The sequence below is a fragment of the Acanthochromis polyacanthus genome, chromosome 11, assembly GCF_021347895.1.
Source record: "Acanthochromis polyacanthus isolate Apoly-LR-REF ecotype Palm Island chromosome 11, KAUST_Apoly_ChrSc, whole genome shotgun sequence".
Classification (NCBI taxonomy): domain Eukaryota; kingdom Metazoa; phylum Chordata; class Actinopteri; family Pomacentridae; genus Acanthochromis; species Acanthochromis polyacanthus.
In genome coordinates, this window is record NC_067123.1 from 15,546,694 (window position 1) to 15,567,946 (window position 21,253).

The 21,253-nt window shown below is 39.8% G+C and overlaps 1 protein-coding gene and 1 long non-coding RNA gene across 2 annotated transcripts; one reads left to right on the forward strand and one right to left on the reverse strand.

The window, feature by feature from the left end:
- Positions 1–5,759: 5,759 nt before the first annotated feature.
- sh3bp5lb (SH3-binding domain protein 5-like, b) lies at positions 5,760–21,032 on the reverse strand. Its single transcript, XM_022211133.2, has 6 exons — positions 20,308–21,032; positions 19,977–20,039; positions 17,776–17,904; positions 12,043–12,204; positions 8,760–8,933; positions 5,760–7,228 (listed from the first exon to the last, which is right to left on the reverse strand). Exons 1-6 carry the CDS (start codon positions 20,560–20,562, stop codon positions 6,614–6,616), a joined length of 1,398 nt encoding a protein of 465 aa, XP_022066825.1. The 5' UTR covers positions 20,563–21,032; the 3' UTR covers positions 5,760–6,613.
- Positions 19,528–19,730, forward strand: LOC127536057 (uncharacterized). The gene is made up of 2 exons (XR_007945064.1): positions 19,528–19,610; positions 19,647–19,730. It is a non-coding gene; the product is annotated as an uncharacterized LOC127536057 (long non-coding RNA).
- Positions 21,033–21,253: the final 221 nt, after the last annotated feature.

The following is a 21,253-nucleotide window of genomic DNA, read 5'->3' on the forward strand; positions in this document are numbered from 1 at the left end:
TCATTAAATAGATGCAACACTAAAGAAGCAGCTTGTGCTTACACATTATGTAAAAGGAGCTGAGGTGATATATGAGGCATAATAACCGAAAGCAGAGGAAGTCTCTTTAAAAAAACAAAACATGAAAGCAGTTAGGTGACTGGGAACACCTACAGAGATGTGAGAAGCGTTATTTTAAGACTAAGAGAAGTAATAAAGTTTTTAAGAAAAAATTTACTTGAACAGGAACGGATGAATGAAGTTACAATATCAGCTACCATCTCAGTGTTAGTAGTAGCTGACGTGTCGAACACTGTACACTGCAAGAAACTGAATTTATAAGCACTAAAGGTAATGCAACTGTTGAAGGAAAACATCTGATATGGGCAAAAAAATTAAAAAATTATGAACATTTCAAAAAGTAAGGAAGACATCAAAAATTTGAATAGAAGCACAAATGTCCTAAATAAGATGTCCATTTTGATGTTTGTAACACATGTATAAATAAACACGTCTATGCATCACAGGGTAACACACAACTCTTTCCCTCTCTTTCGAGGTTATAAACACACAGCAAGAATCTGCTGACTGTTTCCCTTCCCTCACCAGTGTTTTACCATTCTCATGCTGCAATTATAAATAGATCATAAATGAAGCTGCCTCATTATTGTGCACATGAATGTTTTTCTTCGACCCTGTTGAGAAGCGATGTAAGTGAGGGGCTGGCTGCTTTCCATGATCACAGAGCTGTCATCTGCCTCCTTCCCCACTTCAGTCCCTGTGTGGCTGCTTTTTTCCTCCATCATCTGTTACCTTCACCCACTACAGGTCTAAAATTACAGTTTACCCCTTTATCTCGTCCTCACCCTATCTCTTTTCTCCTCATATATTTTAATAATCAGTTATTACATGTTCCATTTCCCTTAACTTCTCAGCTCCTCAGCTGCACTATAAACACACTTAACCAGCCCAGAAGGGAAATAAAGATCTATTTATTTCTCTTCTGGGCTGGTTATGTGTGTTTATAGTGCTGCTGAGTAATTGAAAAAGATCATTGTTTGTTATTTTTCAATTTTCTGACCATTAACTTCCCCACTGTGCACAAAATACTACTGATATTTTAGCCCTGCTGTTAAATCATAACTCTCTCAGGAGGCACAACTGGCTCTTTGTGGATATCTGCTGGGGAACCCTCTGTACTTGAGTCATATCAGCATTTACCAGGGGCTGAACACACAAGCAGGTACAATGATAGCATCCTTACTTAAGGGCATATCTTTCAATTGAATTATTTTTGGATTCTGTTGTTTCTGTACTTGGTCTTTTTGTGTTAATGTATGTGCATGCTATGTTTGGTTGGCACTATAAGTTCAACATACTGAGTTTGGTGTGAGTTAAGGTGTATGTTGTCTATTTGCCTGAACTAAAAGGAATCATTGATGTATTCTTCACTTTTGAAATCCATTACAGCATCTTCTCATGTTTATATTTATTATCTACAGAGGAACAAAGCGACCATGTTGGCTACTCTTCATGTATATCCAGTTTTAACACCATGGTCTAAAAACGTCGATCTGGGCATTAGACACAGGTTGCGCAGGCTGCAATGGACTGACCAGCAGGCAGGGGTAGACGATGGACATTTGAATGGTGACCAGCTGTCAAACGAGTAGTTGGACGCAAACCTTGCTGACTGGTTCCAGGTTGGTCTGATGGCGGCGAAGAAGGAACCGGTGGTACACTGCCTGCTGCTGCAGGTGGTACGCTTGCACTCGCAAGGTCGTGGTAAGCCTCAGTCCTGTAGTTAGTTATTTCTTTTGGCAGCTCCCACACCACATCTTATGATTTAGTCTGCTTGTTTTAATCCATTTTGTTTAATAAAGTATTTTAAGTTTGCTGTGAAATCACATCCTCCAGTCTGTGGATTTCATTTTGTGGATTTCAATTTTCTTGCCTTCATAGCTATTTATTGTCTCTGCAAAAATGTAAACCTTTTAATGTAAATAGTTTACAGAAAGATCTCTATGTCTATCAGCAAATGTATTTATTAGATTTACTAAATATATAAATATATAAAAATATATTTAATTAGTCATAGCTTATGTTCTTCTTGTGAGGTTTATTGAGAGTTTCTTATATGGAGTTTGTTTGCACAGCATAGTCAGTCCATAGAGTACTTAGAACTGTCTCTTGTGCCTCGAGGCTTTTGTGTCTGTTGAATTCGACACGGTGCTCCTAGGAAATGAAGTGTTTTATTTGTGGTTGATTCTAACTTTTACCTGTTTTCAAAGCCATCCCACCCTTTGAAATGAAGGAATATAAGACAAAAAAATCTGAATAACTTGTAAAAACGTGAATTAAAAAGTATTTTAAGTTTGCTGTGAAATCACGTCCTCCAGTCTGTGGATTTCATTTCGATCTGCGTGCCTACCTCTATGGTGAGTTGTTTAAATATATCTTGGGGTGTAAGTCCCCAGGTGGTGTTGTCTATCCATTCTCCCTTAGCCCACTTTGCCACACAAGGTATAGAATGAAGTCTTAAATACAAAAAAATAATGGGAAATGCTTGCAGCTCTACTTTTTAAATTAAATTAAATTCTGCTAAAATTAGCACACATAGATTTTGGATCTTAACTTAAAGTCTTCTTTTAGCTTTCTTTGCTTCCACATGCAGTAATGGAACATGTCGAGTCAAGAATACAACACTTGACAATGTACATAATTAGGAAAAGCAAGTCACCATTTGCCTCTGGGATATAACAAGTCTGATGCTTATTTAATAATGAAATTCACACTGATATCTCAGAGTTGATACAGCAGTATATTATCAGGCTGACAGTGAACTTTTGTTGAAAGTCAGATATTGACCAGTTAGTCTCTGCATAGACAGCGAATTCAAAATGTACAGCAACATCACATATACGTTAACAACATCAACCTTGTTGAAAATGCTTACCCTTTGCTCTTAAGATGTGTAACATCTGTACATTGGGTACACATACAACTAAAACATCGAACTGAACTTGCTGTGTTACCATGGGACTAACCTGAGAATCGATACTCAAATATCATAAATGTGAAATGCTACCTTTTAAGTTATACACTTAAAATCTATGAGTTCATTTTTGCCATAGATCCCAATTCAAAGTAGACGAATTTAAAGCACTCTGAAAAATCAGATAAATCAGGGGAAGTTTTGAGTTTCCAATGACTCCTATGCCTCTGAATCAATCATGCATTTTGCTGCTTCATAGATTCATTAAAGGTCTTCTGGAAAAATGACAAAATCTGCTGGGTCAAAATATACATACAGCAATGCCAATATTTGGTTAAACATCCCTTGACCATTTTCACCTCGACTAGATGCTTTTGGTCGCCATCCACAAGCATCTGCCAACCTTCTGGCTGATTTCAGGTTTTTCTGAAGAATGTGAATGCAATCCCCTATTGTGTAAAGCACCAGAACATTGGTACCAAAACAGCCCCAAATCATCACACTACCCCCATCATACTTGACAATAGGTTCAGTTTGATTCAATTGGATTTATACAGTACCAATTAACAACACACGTCATCTCATAGCATAACATTAGTAAGGTTATGACTTTTCAAATAAAGAATCCAACAATCTAAAATTCCCTTTGGACTTCCTATGAGTAAGCAGGTGTGATGTTCTTGGGGTTAAAGGTCCACATCCTTTCCCCTTCAAACATATTTCTGGTCATTGTGGGCAAACAGCTAAATTTTATTATTTTACTCCAGAAGCAATTTTCCTTTTCCCTGTGATCGGGAGCAAATCCAGTCTTAAGGTGTCGCTTCTAGAGGAAATGCTCTCCTTCTGTATTCCAGCAGTTTCTAATTCAATGCAGATCTGCTTTTTGGTGATTCTTGACTGACTCTTGACCATTCTGACCAGTTGTCTCTCAGTAGCAGGTGATAGCTTCTGTTTAATTCTGATTTTGAGTGTGGCAAATCTGTACTATTCACTTAATACTTAGAGACTGTTTATGTTGTTTGTTTGCACAGATGATTTTGGGACCTGTTGCTGCTTTGAAATGGCTCCAACTGCCTTTTCTGACTTGTTCAAATCAACAACTTGCTTGTTCAGATCTGTACTCACCTCCTCAGATTTTCCCACTGCAGTGCTTGTGGCTGAGTGTATCAAATAGACCCTATTTAAACTGGCTCAGATGACCTGCAGAGGAGTCAGCAGCTGCAGTTCATCAAAATTACTCATGAATTTGAGCTCTTATATTTTATTGCAACTGTAAAAATTGGGCATCAACCTGGGTTGATTAAAAGAAAGGTCATCTTTGGCTAACAAAAATTAGCAAAATGCAATTCAGAACTCACAGACAATAATGATGATGACAATAAATACATACATACATACATACATACTTACATAAACCAACTTCTCTCACATTTGGCCACTTCCCTAGGCACAACTTGTGACATGGCTGTCTGTGCAATAGCAAAGTATCTGGTTTCACTATAGGAAATGGAAACCTATCAAAGCACAATCTATATCAGTCATTCAATTAATGTTGTCTGGTTTCCTCCGGGGCTGCACAGTGGCGTAGACGTTAGCACTTTTTCCTTGCAGCAAGAAGATCCCCGGTTCAAATCCCGGGCTGGGCCTGGGATCTTTCTGCATGGAGTTTGCATGTTCTCCCTGTGCATGCGTGGGTTTTCTCCGAGCACTCCGGCTTCCTCACACAGCAAAAAATAAGCTGAGGTCAATTGATCACTCTAAATTGCCCATAGATGTGAATGTGAGTGTGATTGTTTGTCTGTATATATAGCCCTGCGACAGACTGGCGACCTGTCCAGGGTGTCCCCTGCCTTGGCCCGAGTCAGCTGAGATAGGCTCCAGCACCCCCCGCGACCCTAGTGAGGATAAAGTGGTGTATAGAGAATGGATGGATGGATGGTTTCCTCTGCTTAGATCAGGTAATGACAACTGAGCAAGTTCAAAGTTCTACACTAGACTGGAAGGGCACTTAAAGTGTCAATGCCCTATTTTTCCTTTTAAAGAAAACATTTCAGGTGTTCACTCAAATTTAACAACTCCTTCCTTTGGCAATGCTCCACTTCTCCACCAAGCTTCCTGAAATTTCACAAAAGTTGTTTAAACAGACAAAACTTTTAAAATGCATACCTATTTGTAGACATAACAGACAAATTTCCGTATTCTCAGCCAGTGTTTTCCCTCGGATTATTGTTATTAGCTGGGAATAAAGTTTGTCTGGCGGCAGGTTGGATCTTAGAGAAAAACTTTAGTCGTGACAGCAGTAATAGAAATGGCTGGCAGGGGAAGAGCCAAAAAAACTCATTAACTGTAACAAACTGGATTTTTTTTAAAACAAAAAAACGCCCCAAAAAACCCCTGGAAATTTAATCTGATTATTTGTTCTAGGGGGTTTGCACAGATTACTCCATGAAATTAGAGGTAACTGTAAATAGTTTTCATGCAAAAATCTTGCATTAAGCTTGATCCTTGAAGAGTTTAATGGTACATCACTGGCTAAACTAAACAGTAACAGTACTCTCTAAATAATTTTACTCCCACAAAACTGAATCACCCAGCAAACAAGCTGTGTGAATACTTTAAGGCCAGTTATAAATTAAGTTCATTCTGTGACACCTACAGCTGACAGGACTCCATCAAACTGCACTTTACTGACTTCACCAGTTTATAGGTACATGAATAAAGACAGCTAATGTATTATACCTACAGTCATTCTATAAGGCAATGAAAAAGTAATCAGCTGGGAACATGATTTTAAGTAAATATATTTAAACAGTCATACAAGATCAGGCCTTTCAAACATTTAATTCCATTTGTAGAATTCATCAGTATGAGGCTGACATTTTTGCTTTGTAAATCTTCGTTTGTAAAGATCTTCTCTGTTCTGCAAATCAAAAACGTTCTTTGTAGACATCCATCACAGTTCACAGAGCAACCTGTTTGCTCAACTTGATCCAGGTGACACCTTGAAGCACTGTAGTTTTGTGTACAGGAATTAATAGTGGCACTTGAGTCACTTACAGTTTGCCAGACACGGTACTTCAGGTCATGTGGATAAACTGTTCAACAATCCAACTCATGTTTCACGCCATGTTGAATTTTAATTCCCCAAGTCCCCAGATCAGGTTACAACACTTGCTTCAGTTAATTCAGTGTTATTACAACTGATGGCCAAACTGTACTTGTCCCTTTAACAGCAAGCCTGTTTATCTATCCCTGAAACAAAAACAAGCAGATTCCATCACAGCACAGGGTTTGACAAAATCAGTAGATGAATTAAACACAAGTATGTGTATCTTCTGTTTGTGTTAAAGTGCCTATTGTACACTGTTATTGTTGTTTTGACTTTCTCTGCTGCTCTATGTGTTTATTGCTGTCATGTAAAGATTTGTTAGTGTGCAGCTGACACACCTGCCAACCCTCCCTGCTAGTCCTGACTGCAGTGTCAGTGCTGCAGAGTGTCAATCACTGTCAGCCTCTGCAATTCACAGTCCTGCCAACTTGTCTACCACCTTCAGTCAGGGCACTTTCTCCCTGCACTCTCTCAAGTTCTTCTGTGATCCTTCATCATACACTCACAATTAACCTCTCTTCTGCTGATGATCACAGACTAACACTTCTGTGGTGCTGCTTAACAAAACTCTCTTGCTTCTCTTTACTAACCTCTCCCTTCTCTTGGGGGGTCATCTCCTGCTGGGGCCTATCGCACGTGACTTCCCTGCTGACTGGCCTCTTATGAGGCTTCCTGTCGCGGTCCCACTCTTCACCCAGGACACTCCCAGCATCACTCAGGTCACCCAAGTGCTCCACCGAATCACACTTTTCCAGGTCGGAGGCGATGGTCTGTAGGCTGATGACTGACAAACTGTCTGAGCTGGCTTGCTCCGCCTCCAACCTCTCCCTCTGACCCCAGCCGCTCTCTCTGTGCCTCTCCACCCACAGCCTGGTTTTCTCTCCGCCGGCCCAGTCGCTTTGTATTCCACTGACTCCCACGTAGCTACTGACTTGAATCCCGGTGGCGGCTCTGACCTCAGCCTCCGCACCTACAGGGGAACTCCGTCCCCCGCAGATTGCAGGACGCCCCATGCTGGCCCTGTTTTGTCCCCTCTGTGCATGGATCTGCTCGCTTATCTGCTCCAAGTTTCGCAGAGCCACAGAGTAACGTGTTTTAACCTTTGCCACCTGCTCCTCCAGCTGTACTACCTTAGCCTTATGTTCCTGAAAAACAGTTAACAAAAAGTTAACATGGCTCACAGAGACGCATTCAAATATTTTTAGATAGCAATGAAAAGTTTTTTAAGTTGATCATTTCACTTTAAAAAAAAAAAGTCTTGTTTTAGGACATTATGTGAACACAACTTCTGATGCCATAAGACAACATCTTCATTGCACATTATTCTGTGATAACGCGCAACTAAAGTTACAGTACAAAGTGAAATTTGAAACTGTGTTTGAACAAGCATACTGATGGTAGTGTATAAAGACACTACTGTAAATTTGTTAACAAAAAGTTGTGTACACATCTAAAAACAAAGCTACAATATCATTTTTGGGTGCTCTGTTTGTATCTACACTGAAACTAATTAACACTGGGGAAAGTCAAGAGTTTTTTTAGAGTTTAAATATATCTGACGAGGCACTAAGAAGAACAGAAGTGCCCTCAAAGGTGGGACAGTAATTAAAAGGTGATATTAAATAGATATAGCTCTATATCGTAAAAAAAAAAAAAAAAAATCAGTAATTTAAACCCTGGCATTTCCAACTCTGCAGCAAAACAGTTATCACCCAAAGGCTTGGTTCAAACTATAGTCCTCTGCAAGAGCCATGAACGCATGCTCTGCTCCTTGTTCTTTGAAAATAAATGTAGCTCACGTTTGTATGTCCTATTGATTCAGACAGCTGGATCCTCCAGTAAAGAGTGAGACACAGCAGTATAAGAACACAGAAGAATCTTTTGCAATGTTACCTCCCCTCCTGAACTCACTTAACTTTTAACTTTACCTAAAAAGCCTCATCAGAAACAGTCTGATTTTAGGAAGCAACAACTAATACAAGCTAGCTTTGTCAACTGATTGCATTAAACTATTTTCAATAAAATAAATACACCCAACATACATCAACAATAATCAGGAAGTAAAAAAAATATTTTGTTGTCTATTTGTCAAAAAGTGATGAAAATGCATAAGCTATGTGAAAGTACAATTTATGGCAGAGCTGCTGAACTGGATAACACTAGATAAGGTGTTCCTAGTAAAGTGTTCAGCGAATGTACAGCCTCACATATCGACATTCAAGCTCACCAGATCGGCCACAAACAACTATTTGTATTCAATGTTTCATATTCAGTTCCGTCAACTTGGATAAAATTCATATTTGAAAAAAGAGAATAACTCAGAGCAGCTGCAAAGCTGCAGGCCAAGAGGGACATTTTCAAACTTCACATGAAAGACACTCAAGGTTGAATGCTTTCACTTTGTGATGCCTCTCAGCCATATATGTCTGTATGCAAGGTAAACCACATCAATTCCAATGGAGGTGATTTCGCAGAGTGTTTAAACATTGCAGCTGAAACTAGCAACAGATAAAGAATATAAAAAGCTGCAGAATCTTCTGGAGTATCACAGAGCCTGCGTACCTGCTCATTCTTGGTTTGATAAGTTTCAAGTCTTAAATCATTTTGTAGTTTCCAGTATGAATGCATGCTGTCAGTGGTGATTTACTGTTAAAAAAAATAACTGATGGTACACACCTCCAAAATATGATTAAATTGAGCCTTGAGTTCAAAGTAAGGTTTGGACTTGAGGATGACCTTCTTCAGGGCTTTCTGGAGGGTCTGGACTCGAGCCTCTGCATCCTGACAGAGCTGAGTAACTCGCTGATGCTCCCGCTCACTGCGAAGGCGCTCCTCTTCTGCCTCATTCACCTGACCAGCACAGGCAACATGACTGTGAGCAGGCATGCTGCACAATCACATAAATCAGACTTTACTGCTCATTCTGCAGGCCTTTTATGTCTCTAAATGTACCAGTTGGGAGAGGTCATTGAGCATTACAGATACATTTGACTTTATATCATCAGCATAGCAAGGAAAACTAGCACCATGTTTGTAAATGACATCATCATAGGGGAGGTAAATAGATAAGGAAAACATAGGGTTGTGTAGTGGCACATTTGGGACATCACAAAATTCAGAAACTGTATATAGCAAATAGAGCAGCTTCAAATATACAGTAATTAGTAAATCATCGACAGTTCCCCTCTTTGTACTAAGAGCACATTGACAGAAAAATGATAATTTCCTAACTTTCCTGTTGTTGCTAGAGACATACAGTATACTTTCACGTATAACCTCTCTGATAAATTTCTGTTAGGTATCACAGCCCTGAGCCACTACTTTGTGTACAGTGTAAGATCTGCTTTTCTAAAAGAACACTGTGTGTCCAAATTCCAGCGTAAATCTTCTCTTGTCCAGCTAAATTGCGTATGCCCCTTTTACTGGTACGCTTACGATCAAAACCTGAGGTAAGTAGGTGGTAGAAATACTATAGAGTACAAGAAGTACAGAGCAGTGGAAGGATGTGTTTAATCATTGGACAACAGGGGAATGAGGAACTCTGTCCTTACTGAAGAACCTGGGAACAGAGTCTGGTACAAATAAACAGTTGGGTGACCCATTGCAAGGGTAGGGTTGAGCATCCCATGGAACTGCAACTACAACACACAAATAAAGAATGCTCATGTCTGGGTCAAGGGATGACTTTTCAGGAGCATACTAGCAAGAGAGGGTGTCAGGCTTAAAGTTTCAGCATTCAGGTATTAAGAAAGGGGGTAAATTGAATTTTATACAAACAGATTCCACTGAGCCTGTTGTGCATTGGGTTGCAGTTTGCATGAGGCAGAAATCGTGATCAGTCTGTAAGACAAATGGCTATTAAGCCTCCTGCAGGAGAACCTCTGTTCCTCTAGAATAAGTTTGGCTGCCAAGAGTTTCTGGTTTCTGATGTTGTAAATGTGTTCAACTGGAAAGAGTTGCCTTAAAAGGAAGACAGGGATGTAATTTCTAATTCTTTCCTGATCACCGAGACAACACATCTCAGAAGATGGAAGTGTCCAACTATACCGGAAAGTCTAGAGAGAGGTCAGTTGTAAAAGTTTTCTTAACTTTAGAAACTCATGTTCCACTTCAGATGACCAGCTGAAAGGAATCACCAGGTTAATGGAAGGAAGGGAGACTGGTCAGTGGTTCCTGTAGTGCTTTGTAGACATGAGAATGTGGTCAGATAGATTTTCAGAAAAAATCAGGATATCGGTTAGGTACCCAAACACAAACCAATTTAGGAAGTCTTGAGGGCACACTAGAGCCTGGAAGACTCTAGTGTGCCCAAATGTCCAAGTGAGATGTTGGATATCATATTTTATTCATTCCTCTCACAAATCCACACTCGGTGGTAGGCATTGCAGAGATCCAGCTTGGTAAACACTTTAGCTCCCTGCAATGGCTCAAAAGATGAGCTGATTAGGGATGGAAGACATTTATTCTTTACTGTGACACTATTTATACATCTGTAATCAATGCAGGGACAAAGAGTGCAAGAGTGGAGAAAGAGGAATTGACTACACCAGTAGCCAAAGACTTGTTGATATTTTTTTTCCAAACCCTGTTCTGGATGGGAGACTTTATACAAAGGGCCAGCAGGCAAAGTAGCCTGTAGTAGAACGAGATCTATAGCAATCCAAATGGCCCTGAGGAGGAAAAGATAGAGCCACTGCATTTCTAAACACTTCAATTAAGTCATGGTAGTGGACTGGAATGGAGGACAGATCTGGTGGTTCTTTGGATGTAAGGCAGACTGCAAACAGGTTGCATGGCAAGAAGAGCTCCAGCTGGCCATTTTATTCATTGACCAATCAATGTAGAGGTTATGGAGGTTTAACCAGATGTAAGCTGAAGAAGAGATCAGGTTGATCAAGGCAGTTTTTCACTGATGGTATTGGCACAAGCCTAAGTCTGATCCTTTATTTAAGCTGCTGACATAAATTTAAAATTCATGCAATTTCAAAAATATTCTTAATAAATGTGGCATTATCATACAATGATGGATTAATTTGTGTTGCAAACTGAGTACATTAGACATCTGTTCCGTAAAGATATTGCTTTTTTAATACACATGGTATGAGACGCAAAATCTGCTGACATATATGCTACTGAGATAGAGTATCACTATTTTAGCTAAGTGAGCTTGATTCAACACATTAATTAACAGATAATTAAACAGATTAAACAGAGGCCATTTAGCATCACAGAAGGCTCTGTCATGGTACCCCGTCACCAGCTAATCCCCCATAACACTGCCTGCCTTCTCTGGTAGCTTACAGTATTAAACAGTAAGGCTCACTTGATGGTGCAGTTAAGTACTAAAGTTAATCTACAACACTTAAAAGTGTGTATTATCTAGGAAAATCACATTGAGAAATACTAAACATTAAATGACTTGGATCAGACTGGGGGCAAAAAACTTGATCAGAACATCCCCAATTGCCACCAGTGAAAGTGGGACAGGAACGCCCAGACGTGTGCGCACTCACAACACTCAGACAGGGAGAGAGAATGGACAAGAAACACAAGGAAGGGCAAAAAGCAGAGAGGCACTGCCAGAATTATGACACAGACTGAGTCACTTGCATATATAGTGCTGAACAGGGTCATGTTGTAGAGCTAATATATTATATAACATATTTTTATTGATCTATAATATTACAAATGTCAGCATTATTTTCATTTGTTCCTTTTGAGACACAGAACCAGCTTGATAGTGCAATTATACAGTAACTATCCCACCAGTGTGATCTTTTCCTGTATCCATTGCTAACAAGTATCTACACCAACTGTCTGTTTTTCTATTCATGTAAACTCACAGAAGAAATTCTCAGAAGCTGGTCTCTGCTTTTCAAAAGATCTGCCAAATTCCACTGATAATCCCCATAAAAATTGCATCGAAATTTCAGAGTCACTAAGAAGGCAGGGTGGGTACCTTGGCAGTGGCGTGGTTAAGCATCTCCTGCCAGGTTGGGTCCATGGTGTTCCTGTCAGCCAAGAGGCCCTGCTCTGCCACATACACCATCTCTCTGGCAGCAGTGTGCATAGACACAGCCCTCTCGTACCTCAGTGCTGCCTTTTGGGTCTCCTGTTGGGCCTGTGGAAAACAGCAGTTGTAAAACATTCAATGAATCACAGTATCTACTGCAACAATAAAAAGGATGCATCCATTTGAAAGACACAGCAGGAGGGGCCTTGTTCTTTCAGCATGAGATCTACTACCCCATGTGTACACTTTATTAACTTAAAGAAACTGTACAAGGTGTCAAAATAGATGGCACATCTTTACCGTAGACTGATGTTGATACAGTTTGACACACCTTACAAATCGCTTTTTTATATAGCAAGCAAGCAAGCAAAGTTTATTTATATAGCACCTTTCACAGAAAGGAAATTCACAAAGTGCTTCACAATAAAATCAACAAGTTGTCACAACACCACCACCTAAATAAAAGCCTGACTGAAAAGCCAGGTCTTTAGCTGCCTTTTAAAGGACTCCACAGAGACTAAAGTGCGCAGAGACAGTGGCAAAGCATTCCAAAGCCTAGGAGCCACTACTTGAAAGGCTCGATCCCCTCTACTCTTAAAATGAGTCTGGGGAATGACCAGCAAACCTTGGCCTGAGGATCTCAAAGAACGTTTAGGATGGTAGCGTTGTAAAATATCGGAAAGATAAACTGGGGCTTGACCATTTAAAGCTCTAAAAGTGATAATTAAAAATTTAAAATGAATCCTAAAACAAACTGGGAGCCAATGCAGTTCTTTTTAAACGGGGGTGATGTGGTCTCTTTTCCTAGTGCGGGTTAAGAGTCTTGTGGCAGAGTTTTGAACAGCCTGTAGATGGTGGAGTTCTTTCTGGCTCAAACACGTAAAAAGGCTGTTACAATAGTCTAAGCGTGAAGAAATAAACGCAAAAATAATCATTTCAAGCTCTGCTTTAGACACCAGAGCTCTCAGCTTAGAAATATTCCTTAGCTGAAAGAAGCAGTTTCTAATTAAGTTTTTGGTATGCAGCTCCAGTGATGTGTTAAGTGATGCTTAATCAAGGGGATCACATTTTCTGGAGCAACAATTAGAGTCTCTGTCTTATCTAGGTTTAATTGAAGAAAATTTCCAGCTAACCACTGATTTATGCTGGACAAGCAGCTGGTTAAGGAAGACAGTTTGTGCAACTCGGTATTCTTAAAGGAGCAATATAACTGGATGTCGTCTGCATACAGATGATAAGAAATGTCCTTAAACTGACTAATCAATTTCTCGAGAGGGAGAATGTGCAGTAAAAACAAAATTGGTCCTAAAACCGAGCCCTGTGGAACTCCACAAGTCAAGCGTGCCATTTCAGAGAGAATCTGATGAGCAAGGACACTAAAACTTCTGTCAGAAAGGTAAGATGAAAACCATTTTATGACAGAACCAGATAACCCTACCTGTTCAAGTCTATTAATCATTATGTTATGATCAACAGTATCAAAAGCAGATGACAGGTCCAATAAAACTAAAACCGTGTATTCACCAGAGTCGGCTGCCATCAAAATGTCACTGGAGACTCTGATCAAGGCCGTTTCAGTGGAATGATTTCTGTGAAACCCCGATTGAAATTTGTCAAGAACATTAAATTTTTCTAAAAACGCAATGAGATTCTCTGCTACCACTTTTTCCATTAACTTAGACAGGAATGGAAGTTTGGAAATAGGCCTGTAATTAAGAAGTTGTGAAGGATCTAGATTTGGCTTTTTAAGTACTGGCTCAACAACCGCATGTTTAAAAAAGCTGGGAACCACACCAGTTGAGAGTGACACGTTTATCAAATACACAATTGTGGGGCCAATAGTGTTCAAAACTGTTTTAAACAGCTTTGTAGGGAGAACATCAGCAGGAGACGAGGAGGGTTTCATTCTCTGTGGCAGAGCAGTGATATCCTGGGTCACAGGGTTAAAAGATGACCACTTACAAGACAAAGATATCCCAAAGTCAGAATTTAAAGAGGACAGAGGAGAAATATTCTCTCTGATTCTGACCTTGTCAACAAAAAATTGAAGGAATTCATTACTGTCGGCTTGACAATACACAGGAAGTTTGGGAAGAACAGGTGAAACAAGAGAGATAATTGTGTCAAATAAGACTCAAAGGTTTTTCTTATTTGAATAGATAATTTGTGAGAAATACTGGGTCCTGGCAGTTCTCAACATTTCATTTAAAGAGGCTCTGTGTTCCTTTAGGTGGAGTCTGTGGACCTCAAGCTGCGTTGACTTCCAAAGCCGTTCGGCCTGTTGACAGTTTCTCCTAAAAGAGCGGATGGAGCTATTTACCCAAGGCTGAGGTCCATTTACTGGTGTAAAACTGGATTTCACTGGTGCCACTCTGTCTAAAATAGCTATACATTGACTATTGAAGGTTTGAGTAAAAACGTCAGAGTTGTTAATTCCCATCAGTACCTGTGGGGCAAACAGGGCTGAGAAACCATTAGCAACATCTTGATTAATAATCCTCCCTTGGGTTTTCAGCTTCACAGGGGGAGGAACAACAAGAAAGGTAATGTTAAAAAGCTTAAAAATATATAGCTCTAAAAAAATATAGTTAAACTTTATTAAATATATTCTAATGGAGATCGAATATGTCATTTGTGCAAATCACCTGTTGTTTTTTTTTACTTTTCCATGCTCAAATTTCTGGACCTTTCTGTAGATTGTTCAGGCCATATTTAAAATCTGAATTCAAGTGATGGATCCCAAATTAAAGGGAAAAAAATAACATGACCTGGCACATTATGGGTCCACTTCTCCTTCAGAGGAAAAGGTTACTGCAAATTGAAATGAAGTAGTTCCCAGTGATTATTTTTATTCTGTGATAAAAAGTTTTTTCCTTATATGAGTGGTCTCTTCCAGCATGAAAATGCCAAAAATATTTAGTGTTTGAGAGGTCACTGAATGGTTTGAGTATGAATACGATGTGAACATTATGTTGTAACATTCAGAGTCACCAGATCTTAACTCACAAAGCTTGTGCTAGCCATTCGCCACTTCGCCATAGGCGAGGCCTTCCTCAGGATGGGGAAGCCATTTTTAGCACGGTGGCGAAGCTAATTGTGCCTAATAAATGTGAAAAAAGGGTTAACTTACAACTTTTTCGTAATTTGCCAAGCGATAATCAAAGAAAATAACAAACCGCGTCTCCTTTACTGAAGAGCACTACCGAGTATAACCGGAACGACCCGAATGCTTCCGATCATTAATAGATACACACTGTCACGTGTCTCGTCTCAGCCAATCAGAAAAAAGGATTCGGACTAAGCCCGGGAAGGCGTACAACAAGGAGGACAAGGAGAGGGTGATCGAAGAGTTGAAAAATCATTTTAAATAGAAAGATACTGAATTTTTTTATGAAAATATCATGTGTACAACAAATGGTGAATGTTGGGAAGCAATATTGAACATAATTTTTGGCCTCAAAATGCACCAGAATGCAGGAAAAGGACTCAATTTTTTCAAAATTTCACGCGCCACAGTACAGATACTGAAAAAGTGTGGCTAAATGTGGCTAAACAAAGTTCTAGCACTTTAGCCACAGTGGCTAGAGACAAATTTTCCCTAGTGCAAGAACAGACTCAGTTGAAGAGCTCCAAGAGATCTGGACTGTCGTGCTAGACAACATTTTCTACCACAATCAAAATATCAAATGAAGGAATGTCTTTAGGAAAAATGGTGCTACATCCATTGAGTAGACTTCCAGGAAAACCAATGCCATGGTGAACTTCAACTGTTCTTGGTGCCATAACACCTTACTAAAACATTTATGTTGCTTTTTCCTTTAATTTATCACGTCTCGTGATGTTTACTGTGTGAAAAATTAGATTTAAAATTCCAACTGTTACTGTGCCTACAACTACAGTCAAAAAAGTGTTTGTGTGCATCTTCCAGCAAACCACAATTGAAACAGCTGCTTCCCAGCTCGAGGGCTGCAAATTTCCAGAGTACAACATGCAGCTGGAACACACTAAATTCATAGCCTTTTGCTGTGCATACAGACCCAACTGTCTCTACATCACAGTCAAAGGACGGCTTATATAAGAGGACTTAAATGTGCATGCTAGAGAGACAGACAGGTCAAAACAGACACAGGCAGATGTGGAGGCAGAAGGAGTGAGATGGAGTGAGAAGGAGAGAGAAAGACGGGCTGGACGGGGATCATGACACAAGTGCTCCTCAGACTTTCCTATTGTCATGTTTGTGGCTGAGTGGCTGAGAGTGTATCAAATGGGTCCTATTAAAACTGGCTAAGAGGAGTCACCAGCTGTAGTCAACTGTAATCACTCAGGAGCAGTTAGGAGGGCATGCTACTGAGACAATTTGAGTAACACAGCGTTGTACATCACTAAAACTAAACAATTCAAGTTGGTATATTTTTGACTCAGCAGATTTAGTCATATTTCCAGAAGACTTGCATCTATGAAATATCCAAAATGCATGATTTTCTGACAAAGATGGAGAAAGTTCAATGATTTCATCAAAGAAACTTCAAAGTTATAAGAGTCATTAGAATCTAAAGACTGGCATGATATAGTCTTTGCAAGTGTTTGTAAACTTTTGTTTTGCTTTTGTTCAAACTCTATATAATAAGATAAAAATAGCTATAGCATAGCCAGGCCTACCTCCACAGCACAGTGCTAGAGAATGACCTGGCTACACTTCAATATCATTTTGTTGTGGATGGGGAGCAGAAGGGGAGGAGAAAGACATGCCAACTGGCAGGTTTGTACAAAGTCTACAACTGTTGGGTCAGACTAGAATGTAAACAAAAAATAATAACTTTCCTGACTTTTCAATATTTTTCCAGGGTCTTATCAGTTGTACAAACACTAAAACTATTTGATGAATGCGATTAATGGACTTCAGGGCAGCACAACCAAGGTCACAAGTATGCTGCTGTAACCCAGAGTATTTAACAACGGAGAAAGACTTGGAAATCCCACTGGTATATATTAAAAATTTTGATGAGATAGAAAATTCTTGTATGGGCAACATTCTCACCGTTTAAATAAATTACCTAAAGTTCCTCTTGGAGTGTGGTTTATGAAATATAAATCACCATTACTTGAAAGACAATCTAGATTGTAGAGATTGGTTACTTTTGACCCTGATGTTAAGCTAAAAAAGGATTCATGGGAGGATTAGACATTGACATTGAATGAGGATAATTACTTACTGTTCACTTATGTCAAAGAAAGAATCAGATAGCTTTCAGAAAAGTGTGGACACACATGGTTTCAAATTAAAAAGTAATAACTTAATTTTATCCACCTTTCATGTTATTTTGTGGCCTGTATTTGTTACTGAATAATGCATTGCTTCATCTTAACTCAATTTTGTTTCCAGAGATTATTTCAAATTTAATCTGTTTTGGCTGTTGAGAAAAAGGCTGTCAGTATATATTTTCTATGACAGTGACTGTTGACAAAATTAATATTTTTGAAGGCATTCCCCACCCATACCACTGCATACAGGACACTCCCAGTTAATGTATGCTGAGTTAGGTTAAACACCATTAATTCAACAAAAACTGCAATGGTTTCTGCTTGGCAGACCTAGGAAACTGTACTATTGCTGCAATATATCTCTCACACTAATGCATACACATTCACTGCAAACTCGTGAGCAGCTACAAAACGCACCTCTTTGGCAAGTCTGCGAGCCTCGTAGTAAGGCCTTGCTTTATCAATGCAGGAACCAAGCTGGGAGCCCTGAGAATTGAGCTTCCTTGCAGATTCTGTGAGAATTCTTCTGTAGCTGGACCTGGCATCCTGAAGAGAGCACACAAATGACAAAACATTGCAGATTACATACAGAGAGACCTGCCGTGGGACTCTGTGCCAACTGAGATTGCAACTGGAAGAGTACAAGTGTTTAAACATTCTAACCAGGGATGTTTTGGGGCATCCCTAAACATCTCTGGTTTAGGTGGTTTCCTAAAATGCTAACAGATGGAAGGGGTGCCAAAGAAGAGGCAGACATGTTTAACAATTTTCAAATGTCTGACCTATTTTTTTAAGGTCTTTCGAATTAAACTCCTCACATTGTCAAGTAGAAAGAAATAAAAGAAAAAAACTAATCTTGCACTAAATACCTGATTTTGCCAATGTCAGGTTTCACAGGAGAACATTATTGGATGCCAACACTCACCATAATAATGGTAATAAACATTTAGTGAAATCAAGATCATCTGTGGACTATGAATGTGTCTCAGTGATTGTAGTATAAAGACTCCTGTATCTGGAAGATCCAGTCACTGGTGGATCAGTACTCCTGGATAGAACTACACCATGAATACTAAAGAACACTCCAAAGAACTCGGTGAAAAGATTATTAAAAAGGAGGGTAATGCAGAGTGTACTCATTAAACACAGATCACACTGCATTGTGAGAGCTGGGCCATAACATGTGCAAACCACATATCAGAAGCTTCTGTTAATGGCAGTAGTCAACGATGCAAGTCCAGTGCCCTCGTTTTTGGTTTTGTTACAGGTGTTTTAGGGGGAATCGTGTCTGTATACTTCTACTGTCAGTTCAAAACATCTGTACTGTTTCATCCTGAGCCTTACTGCATTTCTGTGGATACTGCAGAAAATACTACAGGACAGGATATCAAATATGATTTTTTTTAAAACTGTATTTACATTTATAATGCACAGTTATTCAGCTGTGAATCATATGGATCATTTCACTAGTTTTAAAACAAACATTGGGTGCAAACTTCAAATTGTATCATTTAAAATTGAAAGGCACATTGGATCACAAAACATGTCATCATTTATGAGTCAAGGTCCAATTGTTGTTAATAACTGCCCCTCAGTACATAAATAAAAGGGACAGCGAGATATTGAGTCAAAGACACCCCTGTACAGATAATCAAGAAACTAGTTAGAATTATAGAAGGATATGAGGTGGGAACTGGGATTATTATGTTTCAATACAATATCCAGAATATGTTTTTAAACTATGATGCTACAGCTCCGCCTTCAATATGATGAGGCCTATGAAGGTGGCTGCGAAGCTGGCAGACCTGGGAATACCAACATCCACCTCTAACTGGATCCTGGACTTCCTTACAGACAGACCACAGGTGGTGAGGGTGTGAAAGAAGCTCTCTGCTGAGCTCACAGTGAACACAGGAACCCAGCAGGGCTGCTGCCTCAGAGGAAAACTCTTCTCACCGTACACACATTACTCTGCTTCCACCCAGGACAATAATATCACCATCAAGTATGCAGATGATACTCATAAGAGGGAGGATAAATCAATCATACAGGGACCTCACCCTAGCCTGCAGAGGGCTCCTTGAGAGCATCCTTACCAACTGTATCACAGTGTTCTATGGCAACACCATCATAGCTGAGAGGAATTCACTGTAAGGGGTCATTAAAATGACAAAATATGTGTAATTACTTTCTCAGGGTATCTATTTTTTTTTACCACTTTTTTAATACGTGTGTTTTTTTTTAAATAATGTGTAGATAGATAGATAGATAGATAGATAGATAGATAGATAGATAGATAGATAGATAGATAGATAGATAGATAGATAGATAGATAGATAGCTGCTGCTCTTACCTTATTCTTTACATTTTCTGTTTTTTCTAGATACAAATCAAACGCACAAAGATTCCAAATGTTCCTGCACTGCAATGTACTTGAGCAAATGTACTTGAGCACATGTCCATAAAACTGTATTCTGTTCTATTGTAGCTACTCTACACCAGGAGCTGAATGAAAGTAAATGATTGCTGTCAAATGAGCGACCGGGCCACCAGTGGATGTCTGGCCCCTGGCACCAGGATGCTCAGAAAGCTGACTCTGACCGACACAGACTGCTCACATCCAGCTGCAGCTCCAGCTTGTTGATCTCGTCGCTGGCCTGGTTAAGGTGCTCCAGTTCCTCCTGAAAACACAGGGGGACAGTTACATGTGTGATGCACAACACGAACAGACAGGTTTGAAGGCTGGTGGAAATAAAGCGCCTATAAATAGGGCTATGTTTGGCTTCATGCTGCCTGTCCCAGGTACCAGTCTGCGCCAGCGCCAGGCTCATTCTCGTGATTCTCGGCTTCGCTTATGACGCGTATGCTAATATAAAAATGTGTGTTTCGTGAAAAAAAAATCATACAGACTAAAGCTATTTTCATTGCTCACTATCATTTATAACATGCCTGAATTCTTGGGTCTAGTTCCTCCTCGTATTTGCCGGCTTCTTCTTCCTGCACAGTTTGAACCTGCTTCTCTGCTTCTCCATTCCGCTGCGTCTTCTCCTCCTCCGCGGCGTCTTCTCCCGCTGCACTCCTCTTCATCTTCCCGGTGCTCCCCTCATGGTCCTGCGCTTCTTCTCCCGGGGTCTCCTCCCGCAGACCGGGTGGGTTGGTACACCCCGCTGCCCTCGGAATGTCACGCGAGATCCCCGGCTGCATTTGCGGCCTGTCGTTGTTTTATTGTGGCTGCTGGGACCAGAGAGGAGCAGCGGAGACAGACCGCCGTCAGCAGCAGAGAGTCCGGATAACTCTACGTCGCCTGGCTGCTGCAGTCATTTAGGCTGCACCTAATACTGGGACTAACCGATGTACTCATCCTTTTCTCTTTTTGTTTTCATTTTCTTGGAACCGCCCTAATTTATTTCACATACTATCTTGTGATATTCAATGTACGTGGTTCAAATCGTTCCAGCAATAAGTGTAGTTTGTAGTCCGGGTCGGTTAGTGTAGCCGTAGCTGTATGGAGCTGGACTGAGTTTTCTTTAATGCATAATACCGAATACTCACAAATGTGTGTGTGTGTGTGTGTAGTAATATTTGATGTATGTGCAAGCTTTATGTATATAATTTAATATTTATAGGCCTTTCAATTGTTGTCGGTGAATGGTGTTTAAGCACATCTTGTTGGGGAAAGAAAATGAGTAATATGTAAAAAAAAAAAAAAAAAAAAAAAAAAAAAATTCCAACATGCTATGTAACAAAAACAAAAGAAAAATCATTTATAGGACTATGGGCATTTTGTCAGCAGACCTTCGACCAAACATACTGTAGAAATTACCCTAACTCCCTAGCAACGACAAAAGAGATATTAAAAATCGTCTCTTTTTTTAGGCAGGGCAGTTTCACAATT

Bases quoted from the DNA above. Each gene is read 5' to 3' on its own strand.
- sh3bp5lb (XM_022211133.2), bottom strand. From the start codon at position 20,562: ATGCAGCCGGGGATCTCGCGTGACATTCCGAGGGCAGCGGGGTGTACC. The intron at 12,205-17,775 runs GTGCGTTTTGTA...TGTTTTCCACAG, and splicing joins CTCGCAGACTTGCCAAAGAG to GCCCAACAGGAGACCCAAAA. The intron at 8,934-12,042 runs GTACCCACCCTG...TGTGCTGGTCAG, and splicing joins TTAACCACGCCACTGCCAAG to GTGAATGAGGCAGAAGAGGA.